Source organism: Salmo salar, chromosome 02, assembly GCF_965601325.2.
Source record: "Salmo salar chromosome 02, fSalSal1, whole genome shotgun sequence".
NCBI lineage: Eukaryota > Metazoa > Chordata > Actinopteri > Salmoniformes > Salmonidae > Salmo > Salmo salar.
In genome coordinates this window covers 65,671,339-65,697,608 of record NC_138292.1, presented here as the reverse complement: position 1 = coordinate 65,697,608, position 26,270 = coordinate 65,671,339, and the positions used below count along the sequence as shown (strand labels likewise).

General features: G+C 45.7%; 2 protein-coding genes and 1 long non-coding RNA gene across 21 annotated transcripts in view; 1 reads left to right on the top strand and 2 right to left on the bottom strand.

Annotated features, from left to right (window-relative positions):
• Positions 1-694: 694 nt before the first annotated feature.
• Positions 695-2,421, bottom strand: LOC106590333 (RING finger protein 11). The gene is made up of 3 exons (XM_014181228.3): positions 1,959-2,421; positions 1,413-1,582; positions 695-1,154 (listed from the first exon to the last, which is right to left on the bottom strand). The coding sequence occupies exons 1-3, from the start codon at positions 2,055-2,057 to the stop codon at positions 983-985; spliced, it is 441 nt and encodes a 146-aa protein (XP_014036703.1). The 5' UTR covers positions 2,058-2,421; the 3' UTR covers positions 695-982.
• Positions 2,422-3,640: 1,219 nt separating this feature from the next.
• Positions 3,641-4,143, top strand: LOC145862355 (uncharacterized). The gene is made up of 2 exons (XR_014381773.1): positions 3,641-3,935; positions 4,045-4,143. It is a non-coding gene; the product is annotated as an uncharacterized LOC145862355 (long non-coding RNA).
• LOC106589946 (nuclear factor 1 X-type) overlaps positions 3,779-26,270 on the bottom strand; it is a 168,425-nt gene continuing 145,933 nt past the window's right edge. For 10 of the 19 annotated variants that reach the window (XM_045707788.2, XM_045707796.2, XM_045707790.2 and 7 more), the window contains 5 exons: positions 20,383-20,511; positions 16,005-16,174; positions 14,616-14,772; positions 11,732-11,820; positions 3,779-8,909 (listed from right to left, as the gene is read on the bottom strand). In XM_045707788.2, coding sequence (XP_045563744.1) covers positions 8,895-8,909; positions 11,732-11,820; positions 14,616-14,772; positions 16,005-16,174; positions 20,383-20,511 — 560 coding nt within the window. In that variant the 3' untranslated portion in view covers positions 3,779-8,894. Of the gene's footprint in view, positions 8,910-11,731; positions 11,821-14,615; positions 14,773-15,997; positions 16,175-20,382; positions 20,512-26,270 lie in introns of all 19 variants that reach the window. The other 9 variants (XM_045707807.2, XM_045707799.2, XM_045707814.2 and 6 more) reach the window with 4 other exon arrangements.

Below are 26,270 nucleotides of genomic sequence, written 5' to 3'. Positions count from 1 at the left end.
AAAGGGAATTAAAATAAACCAACCACATAAATAAAGATATAGATCTGTTTGTGCTGTCGTGCCAGTTGTTGTGCTGTCTTATCAGTTGTTGTCAAGAAGACAGCACTAACAGATCCAAGACCAGCCTACATAAACTAAACTAATGGGACAATCCCTAGTCTACCACCCTCAGATCATCCAAAGGTGAAATCAGTTGTCAATAATATCTCTCATCATGACTTCTAAAGTTCTCCATCTATATCCTTCACTTCACTTAAGATGTATTTGGCAACAAGTCTGAAAAGGCGAAAGAGACAGACGTTCCTAATTCCAAAAGCCCCAATACAGAGTAGAACACCCCACTTTCAACATACTCAGTGTGGCACGCCCTACATATGGAGCTTCCAAGTGGTGCCATGATCTAAGACACTGCATCTCAGTGCTAGAGGCGTCACTACAGACAACCTGGTTCGAATCCAGAATGTATCACAACCAGCCGTGATTGGGAGTCCCATAGGGCGGCGCACAATTGGCCCAGCATCGTCCGAGTTTGGCCGGTTTAGGCAGTCATTGTAAATAAGAATTTGTTCGTAACTGACTTACCTAGTTAAATAAAGGTTACATTTAAAAATATATATATATTTTGACACAAACCATCTCTCCTCCCAGGGCTGTGTGACTAGAACAGAACATCCGTGTAAAGAAGTGATGTGTCATAAGGGTGTTTGGCACCTCTGTTAGAGGGGAAGTTTCTAGGATTGTGTGCACCCTATTCCCTATTTAATGCACTACTTTGGATTAGGGCCTATAAGGCTCTGGTGAAAAGTAGTACATTATATAGGGAATAGTTTTGCAACTGAAAAAAATTGAACAAGCATTTCTTATTGGACAAGTCCAGGTCAAGTCCCTCCTTGTTTTAATCAGTTTTCTTCTGTTTGGCCTAATGAACAGGACCCAGCCAGAGACTGCTCAGATGAGTGAACTGGTCTCCTATGAGACCAGTTCAGTTGGTCTCATAGGAGGAGAGCAGGGCGGCATCCACAGGCTCCATACAGGAAGGACAGGTGAAGGACCTCATCAGCCAGGTGTCGATGCAGTCCACGTGGTAGATGTGCAGGCAGGGAAGGAACCGGATGGGGTCGCCGTACTCAAAGTCATTCATGCAGATCGCACACCTGGAGAGAGTGAGGTGCACAACATGATAGATTGCATTTAGTCCACATTTGGTACAGGTTTCAAATAATGAGAGGCCTACAGCTAACTTACATAAATTTGGTAAATGGATGAGGGGAGGACCCACTAATATCCTTCTGGGCCATGGCTCAAGATAATGTGGCTAGAAATAGGACATTGCTAGTAAATTAGTGTCTAAATTGGTTGTGCTACAAGAAAAATGATATGGTTGGTCACAGGGCAGAAAAAGACATACTCACTCTTTGACTTTCTTGTCAGAGGGCTCAGAGCCGGGGTCGAAGATGCCTCTGGGGAGGTGATGGATGAGGCCAATCCGCTGGGCGATACGGACCTGCTCCTCCTCTGTCAGCTGGCTGGCCAGGCACGTCTGACTCGGGGTGGGGTGGTACACTGGCGCCTGGACACGCTCCTGTATGGCATGTGGGGAGAGGGGTACAGGGTAACCCATGATACAGTCATCAGGGAGTCTCTGGACCCCCCCAAAACTACATGTGGATCCTCTACTATCTCATACAGTCAGATTTTATACCATTGACTTGATGGGGAAATGGACAGAAAGCCTTTATAGAAGTGTTAGTACACTAAACCATGCCAGAAATTCTCACATGACAGTTATAGCTTACTAGTGAACCCTGCACTTCTGACAGAATACGAAATGATCAACAAGATACAAAACACAGCCCATGCAACATACTACTAGGCTAACTTAACAACGTGGACAGTTAGTTGACATTGTTATCAATGAATCCCCGGTATAGATGTGATCCATCTCCCCCTGAATTTACCTGGTAAGGCGGTGGAGGCTCCCCTGGAACACTGGCTTCCTGGGACTCGTTGAGGAGAGACAAGTCGTCGGCGCCTTGCGAAGACAAACAGTTCCCCATTGAACTGGACCAGCACACACAACCCCCACTACGAACAGGACAGCTAGCTAACAGGACAGCAAGATAAGCAACAAAAACAAATATTTGTACGTGTCTTGCTAAATAAGTTGTCTTTTTAGCTAGCCTGCTGGGTAGCTAGCGAGTAGGAATGAACAGCAGCCCTCCAACGTCGATGCAGAAAAACAATTCTAATCGCTGTGTAACTTGGAAATAAAAGTCAATATCGCTCGAAACAACGACATGTAAATGCTGTATCTAATTATACCAATACCTAAGTCAGCGAACTGTATGACACCGATTACAATTTGTGCTATTTGGTTATTCGATCTGACTATATTTTTAGATGAAACCTTTTGATGAATCCATCTTTGTTTTGGCTTTGTTTACAAAATGTATACACAGAAGTGACGTAGCTAGTTAATGGGAAGTTGGTAGATCCGGAAGTTGCCTTTCGAAAAAATGGCGGGTAGGTGGACGAGAAAATGGGCCTAATAAGCAGCAGTGTAAAGTAATTAAGTAAAAATACTTTAAAGGACTACTTAAGTCGTTTTTTGGGGTTATCTTTACTTTACTATGTATATTTTTGACAAATGTTACTCCTCTACATTCCTAAAGAAAATAATGCAATTTTTACTCCATACATTTTCCTTGACACCCAAAAGTACTCGTTACATTTCGAATGCTTAGCAGGACAGGAAAATGGTCCAATTCAAGTACTTATCAAGAGAACATCCCTGGTCATCCCTACTGCCTCTGATCTGGCTGACTCACTAAACACAAATGCTTTGTTTGTAAACAATGCCAGTGTGTTGGAGTGTGCTTCTGGTTTTCCATAAACAAAAGAAAATCATGCCATCTGGTTTGCTTAATATAAAGAATGTGAAAGGATTTAAACTTTTGATTCTTAAGTATATTTTTGCAATAACATTTATACTGAACAAAACATGTGAAAGATTTTTACTGAGTTACAGTTCATAGAAGGAACTCACTGAATTGAAATAAATTCATTAGGCCCTAATCTATGGATTTCACATGACTGGAGAATAGCATCAGGTCTGGTAGATATTCCTGCAGTCAGCATGCCAATTGCCCACACTTTAGATTGGCCTTTTAATGTCCCCAGCACAAGGTGCACCTGCGTAATGATCATGCTGTTTAATCAGCTTCTTGAAATGCCACAGCTGTCAGGTGGATAGATTATGTTGGAAAAGGATAAATGCTCACTAACAGCAATGTAAACAAATTTGTGCACATCATTTGAGAGAAAAGCTTTTTGTGCATATGGAACATTTCTGGGATATTTTATTTCAGTTCATGAAAAATGGGACTAACACTTGTTGCGTTTATATTTTTGTTCAGTATACTTTTGATATTTAAGTATATTTAAAACCAAATACTTTTAGACTTTTACTCAAGTAGTACTTTACTGGGTGGCTTTTACTTGAGTCATTTTCGTATCTTTACTTTTACTCAAGTATGAAAATTGGGTACTTTTCCCCCCACTGCTAATAAGACTAACAATAGTTATATCCCTTCATCATTTTAATTTCCAGTCATCATAATGAAGACAACACAGATCCAACAGTCAAGAACATCCTTCACTGTACGGCTACCTTTCCACATCAAACTACCTGAACTTGTCATGTAGGTATGAGGTTCCACTATCATCATTTCCATTCTCAGTCATGATCATAAATAAAGACACAACACAGTCAAGATGCTACAGTCAAGAACATCCTTTTATTCAATCAAGGTGCTGCTCTGCTCAAACTGTGTTTTTCTTCTTATGGAAAAGAAACTGTAATTAACACATGCATTTCACCTACAGAGCTCTGGGGGTGTTTCTTATACACAAAGACATGGGATGCATTTAAAATGGCACCCTATTCCCTACATAGTGCACTACTTTTGAACAGGGCCCTATGGGAATAGTGAAAAAGTAGTGCACTATGTAGGGAATAGGGTGCCATTTCAGACAGAACTACAGGCATGAGTGGGGCTCTTCTGCTCTGAGGGCGTAGGGTCGGGGGTCAAAGGGCGTACTGTCTAGACACCACTAAACAAAACAAAAACAACAAAACAAAAACACATCTCAAAACGGAACAGAGTTTTTAGAGCCTGGCATTCAAACTGATATCTCTACGTTTCACTTGAGCGTATGCCTCAAGCCTGGTTCATGCTGGCTCTATATGGTGGGTTGTGATGTGTGTTTTGCCAATGGCTAATACTGCTGCTGGCTTCACTAGATAAAACCTCACAATAATAATACAAGAGTTTAGAGTATTTGATACATGACTAGGTGTGTGTGTGTGCTGGTAGTATTGCAAACTCCCTTTTCTCAGCCAGTAGTTATAAGGTGCTTGTAGCATTTCATTTACACTCCAAGACTCTCTTATAGAGTTTCAATGACAGCATACCCTGATAGATAGGAACTATGAAAGCAAAAATCCAAATTAAGTCCAAAAAAAAATAAAGGAATAAAATAAAATAAAACAATTTTTTGTTTTTTAACTCTTAACTGGTCACAGCAGAACAGCAGCCCCCCCTCCCCAACACCCCAAAAAGGTACCCCTATAATATCTCCTTTACCCCAACATTATTGACCCCCTAAGACCTTTACCCCCATAACCCCTAACACCCAGTCCTACCCTACACTGGGCAGGCGCACCCCCAAAAGCCCATTGGTGTAATTTGTTCACTTACATTAGCTGTTTGAATGGAGAAGCTGAAGAGGATGGGTAATGGTATACAATGTGAAGAAGAGGCAATACAGACAAGAATAACGTGAGCTAACTGCATTCTGCTCAAGACAAAAAGTTTCGGCCATTTTTTTTTTCAACAACCCCTTCCATCAACGGAAGGAAGGGAGGGAGGGGAAGGAGAGAGAGAGAGGACACAGTTACAGACTACTCCAGTGTCTACGAGAGAACAGATAGACAGAGGAGGGGAGAGGAGGAGACAGAGGGAAGAAGAAAAAAGCCAGAGAGCAAGGGGGAACGAGAACAAGTTTTTTTGCCTTTTCAGTATTTTTTTTCATCATTTATCAATAAAAAGTAAAGAACTAATTCACACCAGTTTCCTTTTGTACTATATATATACGGATTTTGAAAAGGGAAAGGATTTATGGGAAGGTTGATACAATGGAGGGGGATCATTTTTCAAAGGTGGAGGTCGGATGAAGTTACTCACTAAGCACTGATCTAAGGTCAGTTTTGCATATACCCTCCTAATGGTTCAGGTCAGGATATGGAGTACAGTAAACTGATCCTAGATCTGCACTTAGGGGCACTTCCACCTCAACCTTGAATTATTTCGAATGAAAGGGGAGCGATCTGGATTACAAAATGGAGTCTGTGAACAAAAGGCACTTTTAAGGGACAACCTTTAACTGCTGGGAAACTACACTACAGCACAAGCACTAGTCAAGGTGAATTTACAGGGGAATGAGGGAGAGGGTGGAGAAGGAAGGGGTGGAGGGAAGCTCACTTTGCATAGGCCTACTGTATTTCTATCGTTACGTCATGGTTCTGACAGACTGGCTGGCTCCTCAAATGAAACAAATTCTAAGCTGCCATTTTTCTTTTTTTTCCTTGCTCAGACTCGGAGAGAGGAGTATAATAATCTGGGAGAAATCAGAAGAAGTAGTTGTGGGCATTGTTAAGCCTACAGTACAGCTCTCGTCCTATCTAAAGGTTGAACCAAAATGCCTTTTGTTTCACAACCTACTAGAGGAATATAGGAAGGACTAGGAACCCCTCCCTCCACTCAATATTACAAACAGGAGAAGGAATAGAAATAGAGAAGAGGAATAATAAATGCGGTTTCCTAAAGGTAGTCATTATTTTGTTCATTATCATTCATTTTGTAATAGTTTGAATGTACTTTATAGTGTGTAAAAGTACCGGTTTTTCATTTCACCGGTTTTTCATTTCATGTTCAATTTTGTTTTAAAAGTTTTGTAAGAAATGTTTCTTCCTTCAGCCCCTCCAAACAGTTTTATAAACAAATGATTACACGTTAAACATTAAAAAAGAGACAATAAAGGAAAATAAAAACAAATACCCCCAACTTACAAAGACTAGGATATGGCTCTGTTAGTTTAGAGTCCAGGAGCACATCGGACTTGAAACAAATAGATTTTTTTTCTCTTTTCTTCTTAGCTTTCTTAAAAATCTCTAACAGACAAAACACAATGAATCTACCCAATGCATTGCACGTGGCTCAATCGACACATATTTTTCAATAATAATACTTTCCATCAAAAAACAAACACTTTTTTCTTCAATTTTTCCATTGTCGATTTTGACATGTTTCATCTATTTTGCATCATGGACATTTTTGTTTCGTTTTTGAATGCTGCACTGTAGATTTGTGGAGGTTGGGTGGGTGCTCATTGAGTTGTCATGGTAACAGTGAGGTGCTGTCCATCATGGAATTCTGCTAGCTCAAGAGTTCAGAAAATAACTAAACTGCCAACAAGCTCGTTTTAGTCAAGTTTAAAAAGGAGCATATACCATAAATATATATGTATAAGATCTCTCTCTCTCTATAACATTTTGCGGTCTTCTACAAAGGTTCTGTCCTATAGCCAAGGGTTTCCATATAGGAAGAAACATCACCATTCCTTGTAGCTTTAGCATATATGTGAACAAAAACATCAACCTGAATTTGAACTAATTGCATGATAGGGGAGTACAGAGGCACTTCCATAGATTGTTATAGTTGTGATACATGATTTGAGTACATAGAGCTAATTTTACTATAAACTCAGAGTGCCTGGGCTGTCAGACAATTCTATCCCTGCACATGGAAGAAACCAACAGCTAGGCAGTCCAGTTATTTTGTGAGGATTGGCTTTTTTTGTTTGAATTATTGTGTCATGATAAAAAAAAATTACAATATCAATAACAATTTAAAAATCACATTTACGATAGAAAAAAAAACAAGGTATCTCAAATTAAAAATGACAAATGTCAAAATGAATGAAAAACCAAAGGCAGTTTGGAGAAAGTCATATATAAAGGCTCACCTTTGTGTTTCGAATCAGGGTGACGGTGTTAGTAGTGTGCATTTTGATACGGTGGTGTGTCAGCGTGTGTTCCTCTGGGCCCTACTGTGAATGGACTGTGGTTACAGGGTGAAGCAAGGCAGGGGTTGTGTCGCATGTTCCTGTACTGGTGTTTGTGAGAGATTTCAGAGATGTCTGTTATTGCAAACGAAGATGATGTTTTTTCTGCAAAATAAAAAGCGGATGAAAGAAAAAAATCTTAGGAAAGAAGGTCAAACATAAGCAAAAAAATCCAAGTGAGACAAAACCAAAACCAATCCGGCAAACAAAATGAAATGCAAGAAAACGTCTACAAACAAAAAGAAAGCTAGTTATTACATGATGATGTTGATCCTATGCATTATGTTACTGTGAAGGACACACAGACAAGATGTTATTGTCAGTGAATAGTTGTGTCTGCCAGACATGTGGGTTCTGGAGACGATGATCTCTGTGTGTGTGTGTGTGTGTGTGTGTGTGTGTGTGTGTGTGTGTGTACGTGCTTTGAGTCTGCGTGAGTGCATGTATGTGTGAGTGCCAGGATGCCAAAGCCACAGCCCATTGCCCACACACACACACTGCCTTCAGCGACCTGCTGGATCGCTCTGTTTCCTCCCTTATTTGTTTCAGTAGTGCATAGGTGAGGGGACGAAAGAGCACATAGTGTTGTACGACTGTCTGTCTGACTGACTGTCTGTCTGACTGTCTGTTATGTCTGTCTGACTGACTGACTGACTGACTGACTGTCTGTCTGACTGACTGACTGTCTGTCTGACTGTCTGTCTGTTATGTCTGACTGACAGACTGACTGTCTGTCTGTCTGACATGTCTGTCTGACTGATTATCTGTCTGTCTGTCTGTCTGTCTGTCTGTCTGTCTGTCTGTCTGTCTGTCTGTCTGTCTGTCTGTCTGTCTGTCTGTCTGTCTGTCTGTCTGTCTGTCTGTCTGTCTGTCTGTCTGTCTGTCTGTCTGTCTGTCTGTCTGTCTTGTGTTCCCTCGCGGCTCATGCTATTGGCTATCGCTCTTCACAAGAGTGTAAACTAAAACCAGCCATCTAGTGCAGATGTTGTCACACCATTGGATGGTGTCCCAGTGTTTGGCCAATCAGAAGAAGGGAGGAGGGAGGGGATTCAGGGCTGAGCAAATCAAGAGGCAGTGAGGCCAGTCGGATGTGGTTGTGTGAGGCTGTGGGCGTTGCCGGGGCAACCCTGGACACCTGGTTGACAGATGAGAGAGGGAGCAGGGACATAAAGCACCGTCAGGAGGAGAGACTGAAGGATTACAGAATGGGTTCTTTTGGGTGGTGACAATGTTTATAGCTATAGCTCAAATGACCAAATTCTGCCAACTATGTTTTTTGTAGTCTTTGTTTTACACTGTTGTGTGTGTGTGGATCTCCCAGCCATTGCATGGAGTTTCATTGTGAAAATAAAATGTAAAAACAACAATAAAACAAAATTGGTCAGTTAGTTGTCAGGTTTGCTTTCTGACATGTTTTGTGTGTGACATTTCCTCATCTTTCTTCCTCCTCCTCTTCCTCGTTCTGTCGTTCGTTCTGAGTCTGTCCACTTCAACCGATCTCTTTTCAGCCTTCTGTATAGGGAGATGGTTGTTCCGGTTCAAATGTTCAAATTGTGGAAATGGGTATTCCTCTGGGGGGTTATTTTCTGGTTTTACTTTAGTGTCAGCAGTTTGTTTGTAGTCAGTGTTGGTTTGTTTTGTGTGTTGTGTGGTTTTTCCATTCCCAATTTTCTCATGACACAATTCTAGCGGTTGATTCGGAGGACTTGTCAGAGGAACCAAGACTGTAGAAGAGAAATAAAATACAGGAAACATCAGGTTCATCTTTGTCATGTGGTAACATCACTAAGTTCAACAGTTACACATTTATAAGTAAATAAATGGTTCTGGATAATAATCGATTTCAAGTTTTTTGTCATGCAAAATATTAACTAGCCACTAGAGGGCCATCCTTCATAGCAACTTTTCCCTTTACTGAGCTGAGCCTCGATCATACCCCGATGCCTAGGAACCTTAAGTTGATCCTTCCTCACACAGTATGTAGGTAAGTCATTTCAAGACGACAGTTCATAAAAGTACTACTTTCACGTTGTAGTATTTCAACCTTCAAAGTCTCCAATAAGTACAAAGTTTAGATGTAACACGATTCACAAGACTTTCTTTACTGTTTCAAATGACACCATGAAGTCAACTACTGTAGGCCATGCAGCTACTCCCAGGATCAGGTTTCACAGTTTGATAAGACTCACAGAGGGTGCAGAGTTATAGGGTTGGCATTTGGCTCTGGGAGCTGGGGTCCAATACTATTGGAAATTGTTTCTAGGCTGGATTGAGCTTGCCTGGCACAATTGAAAGTATTTCAAATAGTATTTGAACCCAGGTCTGGTTAAGTGGCAGCTCTGCTCAGGCTCCAGACAACATTCCACAGGCCAGGCCAGAGTAGACCCAGGGAAAGGCAGCTAATCGCTGACGGCCCTATAGCTACGCTCTGCTCTCTATTCTGTTACATTCCTATAGGACCCCGGAGAGAAAGTTTCTCTCCCCCCTTTCCTTCCTCCTTTTCCCTTTCCCAGGATCCTTTTGGGCTTCTAACTCCTCCTCTTTTCTCCCCCAACTTCCTCTCTCTTCTCTCTCTCCCCCAATTTAATCCCTGGCAGGACTGACCACTCCCCCTTCTCCTTAACCCCCTTTAAGGCTACGTTAAACTGCCTATGACATCATGTCTGGTTGCCATGGGCAACCAGACAGTCAGGACGTGACTTCGCCTGTGGAGCACAGAGCTTGAACTAACTCTTTTTCTCTTTAACCCCCTCTCTTTCTCTCCCTGCATGACTTGTGTTTAGCCACCAGAGAGCTCCTCAGACCAGTTATACACTGAGTGTAAAAAACATTAGGAACACCTACCCTAATACTGAGTTGCACCCCCCCAGTTCATGACACAAACCGTTGTGCCAGGCACCCAGTACCAAACCCCGTTCAAAGACACTTCAATATTTTGTCTTGCCAATTCACCCTCTGAATGGCACATACACAATCCATGTGTCAAATGTTTCAAGGCTTGAAAATCCTTCTTTAACCTGTCTCCTCCCTTCATCTACACTGATTGGAGTGAATTTAACAGGTGACATCAATAAGGGATCATAGCTTTCACCTGGTCAGTCTATGTCATGGAAAGAGCAGGTGTTCTTAATGTTTTGTACACACAATGTATGTCTCTGCTGTCAAATTACACTAGTAAGTCAGTTGAAGATGTGTGTGTGTGTGTGTGTGTGTGTGTGTGTGTGTGTGTGTGTGTGTGTGTGTGTGTGTGTGTGTGTGTGTGTGTGTGTGTGTGTGTGTGTGTGTATGGCGACTCCCTCTGTGCCAGGGTTACATCTGTGGATGAGGGAGTGTGTGGGGGAAGAAGGGAGGGTGAAAGAGATAAGCGAGAGAGGGGAGGTAGAGGAAAGGAAGGAAGAAAGAAGAAGACCCAGAGAGAAGACAGAGAGAGAACAAGAAGACCCAGAAAGAGAGAAAAGACACACAGAAAGAAAAGACAGAGGGAGAGAGAGAGAGAGAAGACACAGAGAGAGAGAAGACCCAGAGAGAAGACAGAGAGAGAGAAGACAGAGAGAGAGAGACAGAGAGAAAAGACACAGAGAGAGAGCGAGAGAAGACAGAGAGAGAGAAGACACAGAGAGAGAGAAGACCCAGAGAGAAGACAGAGAGAGAGAAGACAGAGAGAGAGACAGAGAGAAAAGACACAGAGAGAGAGCGAGAGACAGAGAGAGAGAAGACACAGAGAGAGAGAAGACCCAGAGAGAAGACAGAGAGAGAGAAGACAGAGAGAGAGACAGAGAGAAAAGACACAGAGAGAGAGCGAGAGAAGACAGAGAGAGAGAAGACACAGAGAGAGAGAAGACCCAGAGAGAAGACAGAGAGAGAGAAGACAGAGAGAGAGACAGAGAGAAAAGACACAGAGAGAGAGCGAGAGACAGAGAGAGAGAAGACACAGAGAGAGAAGACCCAGAGAGAAGACAGAGAGAGAGAAGACAGAGAGAGAGACAGAGAGAAAAGACACAGAGAGAGAGCGAGAGACAGAGAGAGAGAAGACACAGAGAGAGAAGACAGAGAGAGAGAGAAGACACACAGAGAGAGAGAGAGAGACACAGAGAGCGAGAGAACAGAATAGGAGGAATGCAGATTGTTTCCATGTGTGTGTGTGGGAGGGATAGCTGAGTGGTCTGCAGGCAGGTGCGGTTAGACCCTAATGAGAAAAGTAGTGTAGGTAATGGAGGACAACCCAACACACTGCAGCCCAGTGGCACAACACAGACAGCCAGGGAGACACCACAAGTGGACTGTACTCTGAGGAAGGAGTCTGATATGCCAAAGCCTCAGCCTTTCTACAGTATACATGTACACCCCTGAAATTAATGTTGATGATGTGCAGATTTCTGTGTGTCCTCCGGGTAAGACCACAAGTTTACTGTCGCAAAGACTGCAAACCAATACCGAAAACTAATCATTTAAAAGAACATGTCTGATTGTTGCGTTTTGTCGTGTTTACAATTGTTTGGCAGAAAATGTGAGATAGTGTGTGGAAGCGGAGAGAGGTGGTAGCTACCTGAGACTGCTGGGGGATGTTCAGAAAGTTGTCCCGTGCTCCGATGCTGACAAACCTGTTGGGAGCTGTGGAGCCTGGCGTGGAGTATGCTACAGAGAGAGAGATACACACACCGTCACACACACACACATACACAGTCAAACACATAGTCACACACACATGCATGCGCACACACATATTCACACACACATATTCAAACCCACACATATTCAAACCCACACATATTCAAACCCACACACACACACACAGACAGACTGAGACAGACATAGCCCCACGCATGTGTGCACACACACACGCACACACACACACAATTGTACAATATGTGCATGTTACTGTGTTTACTAGATTCTGGGAAATGATGTTTAGAATGAGCTAGAATTAATAAGACTATATTGATAATTGATCAGTTTTGATAATTGATAATACTGCATTTAAACGGTAGTCCCAAAGTCTCCTAGATAGACAGACTGGGAAAAATGGAAGCCCTTTATGAGGCTCAGACAGGGATAGATGGGGGCTCTTTATGAGGATCAGACAGGGATAGATGGGGGCTCTTTATGAGGGTCAGACAGGGATAGATGGGAGCCCTTTATGAGGCTCAGACAGGGATAGATGGGGGCTCTTTATGAGGGTCAGACAGGGATAGATGGGGGCTCTTTATGAGGCTCAGACAGGGGTAGATGGGGGCTCTTTATGAGGCTCAGACAGGGATAGATGGGGGCTCTTTATGAGGCTCAGACAGGGATAGATGGGAGCTCTTTATGAGGCTCAGACAGGGGTAGATGGGGGCTCTTTATGAGGCTCAGACAGGGATAGATGGGGGCTCTTTATGAGGCTCAGACAGGGATAGATGGGGGCTCTTTATGAGGCTCAGACAGGGATAGATGGGAGCTCTTTATGAGGGTTAGTTATTGTGGGGAAGTGAAGTAAACTGGGCTGAGCCTCCTCCTCCTGTTAGTCCCAGACACACCTTGCAGCCCAGGGCCCTGTGTCTGGATCTGGATCTATAGGGGGAACCAATAGGAAATAAGCTCTATAGGGGGGAACCAATAGGAAATAAGCTCTATGGGTGGAACCAATAGGAAATAAGTTCTATAGGGGGGAACCAATAGGAAATAAGCTCTATGGGTTGAACCAATAGGAAATAACCTCTATAGGGGGAACCAACAGGAAATAAGCTCTATAGGGGGGAACCAATAGGAAATAATCATAATTTGTGTGCTGGCCAATGCTCCATTCTGTTGATAAGAAGCTCCTGTTACTCTGGTGAATGTACTCAAGACCAGAGAAGGGAACCACATTTAGGGCAGTTGTTGTGCTTACTGGACTCCAATGATAGGCAGCTGAATGACACTGCCATTCTGACCGAGTGAGGGGGGAGGTTGGAGGAGTTTGTGGGAATTCATGAGTGTGTGTGTGTGTGTGTGTGTGTGTGTGTGTGTGTGTGTGGTGAAAACTGGGAACAAAATGAATAAGAGAAATAAAGACAAGGAGGTGGAGGAGGGAGAGAAGAGGTGTAGATTTATTTATATAAAAGTATATTATATAAATAAAGTGATACAGATAGGTGATAAACGATAAAAGTGGGGTGGGAAAGTAGGGAGGACAGGACGACGAAAGAGACAAAGAAAAATAACAGGAAGTGACCAAAGCCGCTCCGTCCAGTGCCCCCTCTCTCTCGGTGTGCCTCTCCCGCGGCCCGACTCTCTCAACGCACCTCGCCCTGCCTGCCTAGAGGAACCAAGCCAGCCAGCCAACGGAGGTAAAAGCACGCACACCCCCACGAGCGACACTCCTTTCTCCCCCCATTTCCCTAATTAGGCCTAGCGGTATTTGTTTAATAATGATTGATATTTATTGTTTATGTATGTGATTTTCAAGTTGTTTTTATTTTGTCCTCAATTTCTTTTTATTGTTGTGAGATTTAATGTGGAAGGAAGGAAGCAAGGGAATTGTGGGTAAAGTGGGGCATCATGGGTAAAGTGGGGCATCGTGATGTTTTATGGAGTCCACGCCAACTGCCCTAATTTTGTTCCCTTAACAAAGAAAAACAAGAACGAAAGGAAAAAAGAAAGGAAATAAATGAGTATATCAAATTAAGCAAAGAAAAACAAAAAATGAGAGAGGGGTCAATTTAATCTTCTGTTGTCATAGACAGACCATGCATAGTCTGGGTTGATTAAAGGATAGCAGCTTGCCAGACACTAGGCCCTACTCTATAGGACAGAATACAGGGCACTGGTCCCCCCCTACTACTACAAACACTTCAACAAGAAGAAGGGAGAAAACCTAGCTACACTGCCTCCTGTGGTGCTAGCAGGAAACACAGCGAGGGAGAGAGAGAGGAAAAGAGAGAAAGAAATAGGAAAGTTAGGTGGAAATAGAGAGAGAGAGAGAGAGAGAGAGAGATAGATAGGGATATCTGGCATAGGCGTGGCAGTCTGCTCTACAGGAGTGGATAGAGTACTGCTCCAGGGAGGGGACAGTGAGGACTGCTCCAGGGAGGGGACAGTGAGGACTGCTCCAGGGAGGGGACAGGGAGGACTCCTCCAGTGAGGGGACAGTGAGGACTGCAGAGCGCTCAGGATCAGAGGAGGCTGGTTGGAAGAGGATGGAAGGATGGAATCAACGGTGTTTTGGCTCTGTCCCATTACTTCATTCCTTTAACTCCTCCCACCAGCCTCCTCTGGTCAGGAGTGAGGAGGTGGTGACTGGGTTTGGGACTCTAACCAACTACCCTTGGTTGGGGAGTGGGGTTTCTCTACCTAGAGGTAACCTACATGTACTCATTTTGATTTAGGATTTGATATCTCTAGATATCTCAGGGGGTCTGAGGGGCGAAGTAGTTGGAGGTGGGGGCGAGAGCGGGGGGGGGGTCACTTACACGGAGATGCGGGCGAGCTGAGTCCGCCGCCGTCGGGGGGCGTGTTGATTGGTTTAGAATCGGGCATGGGGAGGGGCACGGGGCGCGCCACTGGGGGCGGCGGGGGCAGCAGGAAGGAGCCTGGCATTTTGCTCTGGCTGTGACCACCTCCGTTAGGCTGCAGAGACGGCAGACACCACACAGGACAGGGTGAGCACTCAGCACACACACCACACAGGACAGGGTGAGCACTCAGCACACACACCACACAGGGCAGGGTGAGCACTCAGCACACACACCACCCAGGGCAGGGTGAGCACTCAGCACACACACCACCCAGGACAGGGTGAGCACTCAGCTCACACACCACCCAGGGCAGGGTGAGCACTCAGCACACACACCACCCAGGACAGGGTGAGCACTCAGCACACACACCACACAGACCAGGGTGAGCACTCAGCACACACACCACCCAGACCAGGGTGAGCACTCAGCACACACACCACCCAGACCAGGGTGAGCACTCAGCACACACACCACCCAGGGCAGGGTGAGCACTCAGCTCACACACCACCCAGGGCAGGGTGAGCACTCAGCACACACACCACCCAGGACAGGGTGAGCACTCAGCTCACACACCACCCAGGGCAGGGTGAGCACTCAGCACACACACCACCCAGGACAGGGTGAGCACTCAGCACACACATCACCCAGGGCAGGGTGAGCACTCAGCACACACACCACCCAGGACAGGGTGAGCACTCAGCTCACACACCACCCAGGGCAGGGTGAGCACTCAGCACACACACCACCCAGGACAGGGTGAGCACTCAGCACACACATCACCCAGGGCAGGGTGAGCACTCAGCACACACACCACCCAGGACAGGGTGAGCACTCAGCTCACACACCACCCAGGGCAGGGTGAGCACTCAGCACACACACCACCCAGGACAGGGTGAGCACTCAGCACACACACCACCCAGGATAGGGACACACACACATACGGCTGATGGAAGCACCAGCTAGCCACCAGTCACACAAACACACAAAAACCATGACGACAATGGAAATAAATACTGGAGGACACTAAAGCAGGAAGACAGACAGAATGTGGGAGTTAGACTGGGACATACAGAACTTAAAAAGGGAGGGAAAAATATACATCTTGGATCTGAGATTGTGGACAATAAGAAGGGTTTGTGTCCTGGTCTAGTGGTAGAATCCCAGCAGAGCAGCAAAATAAAATGGCTGAATATTCCACCGTTTTTCCATAGGGGGGCAATCCAGTACAACGGATTGTGTGGAAGTGCAAGGGTCTTAGTCCGTTTGTGTGAAGTGAAACCCTAACAGTCTGTGTGTGTCCCATGTCCCCTCCACCCCGTCCTCCAACCCTCCCTGACCTCTCACCTGTCCCCCGGACTGCCCCGAGCCGTCGGCGCAGACGAACTGGACGAACTCCTTTAGCGGGTCCTGGTGGTGGTGGTAGCGGATGGTGGGGTGAGGGAAGTAGGGACTGGACTGCTGGATGATGGAGGAGGAGGGGAAGTGGAGAGCTGAAGCTGAGGCACGGGGACTCCCTGAGAGAGAGGGGGAGGAGAGGGGGAAGAGTGAGAGCGTGAGAAGGGACAGAGGGAGAGGTAGGCAGAGGGAGGAGAGTTATTTGGGTCCATGTAATCCCACTCCAGACACAATTCATATAACACATTTAGAAAAGACAAGAAACACAAAAGCAACACAAACTAGACTGAATAGAGTAACTGATGTAATCCAACACACTAGACTGAATAGAGTAACTGATGTAATCCAACACACTAGACTGAATAGAGTAACTGATGTAATCCAACACACTAGACTGAAGAGAATAATTGATGTAATCCAACACACTAGACTGAATAGAGTAACTGATGTAATCCAACACACTAGACTGAAGAGAATAATTGATGTAATCCAACACACTAGACTGAATAGAGTAACTGATGTAATCCAACACACTAGACTGAATAGAGTAATTGATGTAATCCAACACACTAGACTGAATAGAGTAACTGATGTAATCCAACACACTAGACTGAAGAGAATAATTGATGTAATCCAACACACTAGACTGAATAGAGTAACTGATGTAATCCAACACACTAGACTGAATAGAGTAACTGATGTAATCCAACACACTAGACTGAAGAGAATAATTGATGTAATCCAACACACTAGACTGAAGAGAATAATTGATGTAATCCAACACACTAGACTGAATAGAGTAACTGATGTAATCCAACACACTAGACTGAAGAGAATAATTGATGTAATCCAACACACTAGACTGAATAGAGTAACTGATGTAATCCAACACACTAGACTGAATAGAGTAACTGATGTAATCCAACACACTAGACTGAATAGAGTAACTGATGTAATCCAACACACTAGACTGAAGAGAATAATTGATGTAATCCAACACACTAGATTGAATAGAGTAACTGATGTAATCCAACACACTAGACTGAAGAGAATAATTGATGTAATCCAACACACTAGACTGAATAGAGTAATTGATGTAATCCAACACACTAGACTGAATAGAGTAACTGATGTAATCCAACACACTAGACTGAATAGAGTAACTGATGTAATCCAACACACTAGACTGAAGAGAATAATTGATGTAATCCAACACACTAGACTGAATAGAGTAACTGATGTAATCCAACACACTAGACTGAATAGAGTAACTGATGTAATCCAACACACTAGACTGAATAGAGTAACTGATGTAATCCAACACACTAGACTGAAGAGAATAATTGATGTAATCCAACACACTAGACTGAATAGAGTAACTGATGTAATCCAACACACTAGACTGAATAGAGTAACTGATGTAATCCAACACACTAGACTGAATAGAGTAATTGACATAATCCAACACACTAGACTGAATAGAGTAATTGACGTAATCCAACACACTAGACTGAATAGAGTAATTGATGTAATCCAACACACTAGACTGAATCCTTACTGGGTTGAATAAATCTGTTAATTCATCTGATGCCAGATTGGTTTATCAGTGTGGTGATTAGAGAGAGTTAGAGAGTGGACGTCACATTATTTCCTCCAGGGGTTTACTATAGATGTAAATGCATGTGATTTATTAGTGTGTTTATCAGTGTGGTGATTAGAGAGAGTTAGAGAGTGGACGTCACACTCTTTCCCCCTGTGGTTTGTACTACAGGGAGTCTAATGCTACTTGTGTATCTAAATGAACAGAATCATCCAAGGCTGCAACATCTGGTCCTGTTCATACAAAACATCTCTTCTGTATTCTCTGTCTATCTACAGTAAGCACAGCTTGAACACACACACACACACACACACACACACACACACACACACACACACACACACACACACACACACACACACACACACACACACACACACACACACACACACACACACACACACACACACACACACACACACACACACACACTTTCCTGTTGGTAATGCTTGTTGGGGATGTGTAATCAATCATAGCCTATCATTGCTGTGTGGTTCGGCCCAGTAGTATGAAGCCTGGGAGAGTTAAATCCCACCGCTAAATCCCTTATAGACATTAGTCATTGTGTGTGTGTGTGTGTGTGTGTGTGTGTGTGTGTGTGTGTGTGTGTGTGTGTGTGTGTGTGAGACGGTGTCTTCTGAGATTCTGTGGCCTTGGCGATTTGGCACTGGAAACAGGCAAGCTGGTTGGTAGACTGCAAGGGGACTTGCATCTGTGAATGTGTCTGTCTGTCACCCTCTATCTCTCCAGTGTATGGAGGTGTGTGTGTGTGTGTGTGTGTGTGTGTGTGTGTGTGTGTGTGTGTGTGTGTGTGTGTGTGTGTGTGTGTGTGTGTGTGTGTGTGTGTGTGTGTGTGTGTGTGTGTGTGGAAAGTGGGCTCACTAGACCAGACTGACTACCAGAATAAACAGACAACAGTCACACCTGGCATCCACGCCCTGCCAACAGGAAATAAACTAAACCAGACAACGTCTATGCCTATAGCTCCATCCCAGCCAAACTCTCTCCCGCACACCTTTCCCTCAGTCTATCCCTCTCTCCCTTTCTCCCTCACCCCTTCTCCAGTCTCTCTCTATCCCTCTCTCTCCCTCACACCTTTCCCTCAGTCTATCCCTCTCTCCCTTTCTCCCTCACCCCTTCTCCAGTCTCTCTCTATCCCTCTCTCTCCCTCACTCCTTTCCCTCAATCTATCCCTCTCTCCCTTTCTCCCTCACCCCTTCTCCAGTCTCTCTCCTCATCCCTCTCTCTCCCTCCCTTTCATTGGTCTCTTTATAGCAGCGTGGCCTCTGAGGGACTTTCTATTTGGACGGCGGCCATCTTAGCAGCCCCCCTCCTCTTCCCCTCCTCCTATGGAGCCTAAACACTGTCTCAGTCTCACACTACAACTCTATTACAGACTAACCTCTTAGCAGTTTGTATCCACATTCTAACTGGGAGAAGGGGTCAGCTATGAATCAGATATACCTGAAGCTGGTCTGACACATCTTCACGTAACAGGAAGTCAATAGAATAATGGAATGTACAGCTCTTCTAGCACTTGGACAAGCTCTATATACTTAAACCAATCCATCACTGTTGTTATACTAGGACATGGAAATGAATAGTACAACATCATCTATATCAAATGTATACCAATCTAAATGTACAATTCTTAAGCTATTCTAGTGAAACGTGAAGGGGAGAGCTGTAAGAGTCCAAATGACCTTTACATGATAGAGCTGCTTTGGCTGTGGACCAGGCCAATCCTCAGAGAAGAGCGAGAGAAGAGAGAGAGAAGAGAGAGGGATGGAGGAAAAGAAAGAGACAGAAAGAGGGAGTGGGGGATGTATTTATTCCTTTGGAAAGTGAAACTCAACAGGGACTACAGTAGCTGGCAGGCTCGTATCTCAGAGGGAGAAGAGGAATTCTCAGACCGGAGGCCTGGAGACCATTTTGTTATCCTCACAACGTTCTTCTATAAGGCGAGGGGGCGGGCCGTTTGAAACAACTAGTGTGTGTGTGTGTATGTGTGTGTGTGTGTACGCCCGTTACACTTGTGTGTGTTTGCCCTGTTTGAAACAGAACTGGCTCGATCACATGGGCATGGAATGACTGTGGCATGAAGACACACAAGATAAAGAAAGCGAGAGAGAGTGAGACAGAGTGTGGAAAACAGTGATGAGAGAGAGAGATAGAGCTGAACTGTTGCAGGCCATGATAATAAATGTCAAGAGACCTCTGGATCTTATCGCTAGTTCTCAGATCAAAGTGGGTTCAATTCTACTACTGCTGCTAGGTTGTCTTGGTGAAAGTGGTCTCTGCAATTGGGGTCAATAAGATTCTCTCCCATCTCTCTCTCTTTCTTTCTCAGTGACTATAGTATTAGGGGTGGGGCCTAGAGATCTGTTTATCTATAAGGGGGTGGGGTCTAGAGATCTGTTTATCTATAAGGGGGTGGGGTCTAGAGATCTGTTTATCTATAAGGGGGTGGGGTCTAGAGATCTGTGTATCTATAAGGGGGAGGGGTCTAGAGATCTGTGTATTTATAAGGGGTGGGGTCTAGAGATCTGTATATCTATAAGGGGGTTGGGTCTGGGGGTGGGGGTTGGGTCTGGGGGCAGGGCTTGGTCTCACCTCTGCCATCGTGTTGTGTGTGAGCGCCATCTATCAACCGTCTCTCTCTCTCTCCCTCCCTCTCTTTCTCTATAAGGGTGGTGAGGGACTTTAGGGGTTGGGTCTGGGGCTCACCTGGTCTCACTCCTGCCAGCACGGGCAGCGGGTGGTGTGTGAACGTCATGCGGGGGGACCTCGTCTGGGGCGACAGGGCGTTGAAATCAAACTTCCCCGGCTTCTTAAGAGAACCAGGCGAGGACAGTCCTGGCAACAACAAATAAATGGGATCAATATAAAAATAATATCAAAATGTGGGAGAAGAGGAGTTGGGTTTAATGTACAATGTTTTGGATTGGCTGCTACACTTAAATCAAAAAATGTAAAAGGGAATTCATGATTAGAAAATTGTTATTCTTTGATTGATTGGTTTTAAAGCACTTTGATTGGCTGATGACAGTGCATTGTTTTGAGTCCTGTTGGATATTGGCCATTCTCCTAACCAATCCCAGGCTGGCGGGCTCAGGACTTGCAGAATTCTCAGTATAAACAGTGCCCTCAAAAAATATAATGGGAGGGTTGAAGTTGTGGCTTCGGGGTGGTCAGGGTGGGGGAAGGGTTGATGTAGGGTTGAATCAAGGCAGTAATTAAATCTACAAGCATTTTTAAATCTACATCCATTGTCTTCCAAGATTGGCTGTATATTCTCCTCTTTCCAAAGCTCCACAGCCTACCATGAGCTATATGAAGCTCCATTCAAAATAGAAACACTGTATATAAACTACAGTATAGAGCCTGCAGCTGCTCAGTGAGAAAGACAAGCAGACGGAATGGAGAGGAGGAGGGATGAAGGGAGGGAGGGAGGGAGGGAGGCGAGAAAAGCGTGGGAGAATGTGAGTGAAGGAAGGAGAGAGTGAGTGATGTCAGAGTGGAACCGGTGAAAATGTAGCAGTATTTTCGTTGTTTCTTTTCCTTTCTAGGAATGTCTGAGATGGACATGTCATAAGATGGTAAACATGGTTCATTATCTTCATCTCACACTCACTCACATACACACACACGACAACCCTCACCCACTCACCGATTACCACAAACCCTCACCCACTCACCGATTACCACAAACCCTCACCCACTCACCGATTACCACAAACACTCACCCACTCACCGATTACCACAAACCCTCACCCACTCACCGATTACCACAAACACTCACCCACTCACCGATTACCACAAACCCTCACCCACTCACCGATTACCACAAACACTCACCCACTCACCAATTACCACAAACACTCACCTACTCACCGAACACTCACCGATTACCACAAACACTCACCGATTACCACAAACACTCACCGATTACCACAAACGCTCACCGATTACCACAAACAATCACCGATTACCACAAACCCTCACCCACTCACCGATTACCACAAACACTCACACACTCACCGATTACCACAAACACTCACCGATTACTGCAAACACTCACCCACTCACCGATTACCACAAACACTCACACACTCACCGATTACCACAAATACTCACCCACTCACCGATTACCACACACACTCACACACTCACCGATTACCACAAACACTCACCGATTACTGCAAACACTCACCCACTCACCGATTACCACAAACACTCACCGATTACTGCAAACACTCACACACTCACCGATTACCACAAACACTCACCGGTTACCGCAAACCCTCACCCACTCACCGATTACCACAAACACTCACCCACTCACCGATTACCACAAACACTCACACACTCACCGAACACTCACCGATTACCATAAACACTCGCGATTATCGCACACACTCGCCGATTACCACAAACACTCGCACTCGCCGATTACCACAAACACTCACCGATTACCACAAACGCTCACACACTCACCGATTAACAGACACACTCACCGATTACCACACACACACTCACCAATTACCACAAACGCTCACACCCTCACCGATTACCACAAACACTCACCGATTACCACAAACACTCACACACTCACCGATTACCACAAACACTCACACCCTCGCCGATTACCGCAAACACTTGCCGATTACCACACACACTCGCCGATTACCACAAACACTCACACACTCCCCGATTACCACAAACACTCACCGATTACCACAAACACTCACGCACTCACCGATTACCACAAACACCCACACACTCACCGATTACCACAAACACTCACCGATTACCACAAACACTCACCGGTTACCGCAAACGCTCACACATTCACCGATTACCACATGCACTCACCGATTACCACAAACACTCACCGATTACCAAACGCACTCAAACACTCACCAATTACCACAAACACTCACATTCACTTTAACATTAAGACCCAGGACCTTTTCATACTATTTTTAGTCATTTTCAAATTAATCCTAGAATCCTAACAGACAATATTTGTTCCCAAACTTTGTGGTCTATTTCTGTGGTCCTGACATTAAAATCCTTAAAATCCCATTCAACCACAATTCACCCGGTTCCAGCTGGGTATGTGTGAAAGTCTATGGAGAGAGAGTGCAGTGTGGGGGCGTGTAAACAAAACGGTGTGAAAGAGTTAAGTCTGCAGCAGGTGGGAGGGAGGGAGTGACTAATATGTGTGAACCATTTATGTCTTTAACAGACATATTTCATTTTTAGTTAACCAGGGCTAGGGTCTAGTGGGTATAGTGTGTGTGTGTGAGTTTCATTTTTAACCAAGGCTAGGAGGCTAGGGGGCTAGGAGGCTTGGGGGATAGGAGGCTAGGGGGATAGGAGGCTTGGGGGCTAGGAGGCTATGTGGCTAGGGGGCTATGTGGCTAGGGGACTAGGAGGCTTGGGGGCTAGGAGGCTATGTGGCTAGGGGGCTAGGAGGCTATGTGGCTAGGGGACTAGGAGGCTTGGGGGCTAGGAGGCTATGTGGCTAGGGGGCTAGGAGGCAAGGGGGCTATGTGGCTAGGGGGCTAGGAGGCTTGGGGGCTAGGAGGCTATGTGGCTAGGGGGCTAGGAGGCTATGTGGCTAGGGGGCTAGGAGGCTTGGGGGCTAGGAGGCTATGTGGCTAGGAGACTAGGAGGCTAGGGGGATAGGAGGCTAGGGGGATAGGAGGCTAGGGGGATAGGTGGCTAGGGGGCTAGGAGGCTATCTGGCTAGGGGGCTAGGAGGCTTGGGGGATGGGAGGCTAGGGTGCTAGGAGGCTATGTGGCTAGGGGGCTAGGAGGCTATGTGGCTAGGGGGCTAGGAGGCAAGGGGGCTAGGAGGCTATGTGGCTAGGGGGCTAGGAGGCTATGTGGCTAGGGGGCTAGGAGACAAAGGGGCTAGGAGGCTATGTGGCTAGGGGGCTAGGAGGCTATGTGGCTAGAGGACGAGTGCGGGTGTATTGTAGCTGTCAGACTAATTGGAGCCATGGAAGAGAGGTGGAGAACCATACCTGATCCCACCGCTGACACGGTTACTGTGATGTCTGACACCAATGGTTACTGTGACGTCTGATACCAGCGGTTACTGTGATGTCTGACACCAGCGGTTACTGTGACGTCTGACACCAACGGTTACTGTGACGTCTGATACCAGCGGTTACTGTGACGTCTGATACCAGCGGTTACTGTGATGTCTGACACCAGCGGTTACTGTGACGTCTGACACCAACGGTTACTGTGACGTCTGACACCAACGGTTACTGTGACGTCTGACACCAACGGTTACTGTGACGTCTGATACCAGCGGTTACTGTGACGTCTGACACCAGCGGTTACTGTGATGTCTGACACCAACGGTTACTGTGACGTCTGATACCAGCGGTTACTGTGACGTCTGACACCAACGGTTACTGTAACGTCTGATACCAGCGGTTACTGTGACTTCTGACACCAGCGGTTACTGTGATGTCTGACACCAACGGTTACTGTGACGTCTGATACCAGCGGTTACTGTGACGTCTGACACCAGCGGTTACTGTGACGTCTGACACCAACGGTTACTGTGACGTCTGACACCAACGGTTACTGTGACGTCTGACACCAACGGTTACTGTGACGTCTGATACCAGCGGTTACTGTGACGTCTGACACCAGCGGTTACTGTGACGTCTGACACCAACGGTTACTGTAACGTCTGATACCAGCGGTTACTGTGACTTCTGACACCAGCGGTTACTGTGATGTCTGACACCAACCGGTTACTGTGACGTCTGACACCAGCGGTTACTGTGACGTCTGATACCAACGGTTACTGTGACGTCTGACACCAACGGTTACTGTGACTTCTGACACCAACGGTTACTGTGACGTCTGACACCAGCGGTTACTGTGACATCTGACACCAGTGGTTACTGTGACTTCTGACACCAGCGGTTACTGTAATGTCTGACACCAGCGGTTACTGTGACGTCTGACACCAGCGGTTACTGTGACGTCTGATACCAGCGGTTACTGTGATGTCTGACACCAATGGTTACTGTGACGTCTGACACCAACGGTTACCGTAACGTCTGACACCAGCGGTTACTGTGACGTCTGACACCAGCGGTTACTGTGATGTCTGACACCAACGGTTACTGTGCCGTCTGACACCAACGGTTACTGTGCGGTCTGACACCAACGGTTACTGTGATGTCTGACACCAGCGGTTACTGTAATGTCTGACACCAACGGTTACTGTGACGTCTGACACCAGAGGTTACTGTGACGTCTGACACCAGCGGTTACTGTGACGTCTGACACCAGCGGTTACTGTGACGTCTGACACCAGAGGTTACTGTGACGTCTGACACCAGAGGTTACTGTGATGTCTGACACCAGCGGTTACTGTGACGTCTGACACCAGAGGTTACTGTGACGTCTGACACCAGCGGTTACTGTGACGTCTGACACCAGCGGTTACTGTGACGTCTGCCACCAACGGTTACTGTGACGTCTGACACCAGCGGTTACTGTGACGTCTGACACCAGCGGTTACTGTGATGTCTGACACCAGCGGTTACTGTGACGGGGTATGGTAGTAGGTGCCAGGCGCGCCGGTTTGAGTGTGTCAAGAACTGAAACGCTGCTGGGTTTTTCACTCTCAACAGTTTCATGTGTGTATCAATGGTCAATGTGTATCAATGCCACCCACAGGACATCCCAGCCAAATTGACTCAACTGAGGGAAGCATTGGAGTCAACCTTATAGAGTCCATGCCCCAGTGAATTGAGGCTGTTCTGAGGGTAAAGGTGGTGGTGGGGGTGCAACTCAATATTAGGAATGTTTTCTTAATGTTTTGTACACTCAGTGTATGCCCCACTATATACGAGCACAGAGGGACAAGCTTCCCCCACTATAACAGAGACGAGACCCACCCACACACACACACACACACACACACACACACACACACACACACACACACACACACACACACACACACACACACACACGCATTGGCTTAAAGCAGTAAAAGGGAAACCAGAAGGAATTCCCTTATCCAGACTAAACAGAGGTTGCGTCCCAAATGGCACCCTTTTCCCTATATAGTGTTTTGTCAAAAGTAGCGCACTGTATAGGGAATAGGGTGCTATTTGGGACGCACACTGTAGTGTAGAAGACCATCAAAGGCTCTAACTCACTCATATTAGAAGCAGCAGAGGCCCCTTGCAAATCTCTAGTGGTCTTAAACATTTCAGAATCATTTGGAACTCATTTGAAATCATGGTTATTTCTAACCCCCAGCGCCCCGAGACACACACACACTTCACTCTCCCTCCAGCCCCTGTGGAGCAGATGTCGCCAGCAGCCTTGCTACTCCCAAGGCCACACACACACACAAGCACCATCTGGGACTAGAGCGTGTGTGTGTGTGTGTGTGTGTGTGTGTGTGTGTGTGTGTGTGTGTGTGTGTGTGTGTGTGTGTGTGTGTGTGTGTGTGTGTGTGTGGGGGGGGGGGGAGCAAGGCTGCTGGCGACATCTACTGTACATACTAGAGTTGTCTGTCTGTCTGTCTGTCTGTCTGTCTGTCTGTCTGTCTGTCTGCGCTG

Coding starts and splice junctions, on each gene's coding strand:
- LOC106590333 (XM_014181228.3), bottom strand. CDS start 2,057: ATGGGGAACTGTTTGTCTTCGCAAGGCGCCGACGACTTGTCTCTCCTC. Junction 1,583..1,958: donor AGCCTCCACCGCCTTACCAG/GTAAATTCAGGG, acceptor CATGCCATACAG/GAGCGTGTCCAGGCGCCAGT. Junction 1,155..1,412: donor TCTGACAAGAAAGTCAAAGA/GTGAGTATGTCT, acceptor CACTCTCTCCAG/GTGTGCGATCTGCATGAATG.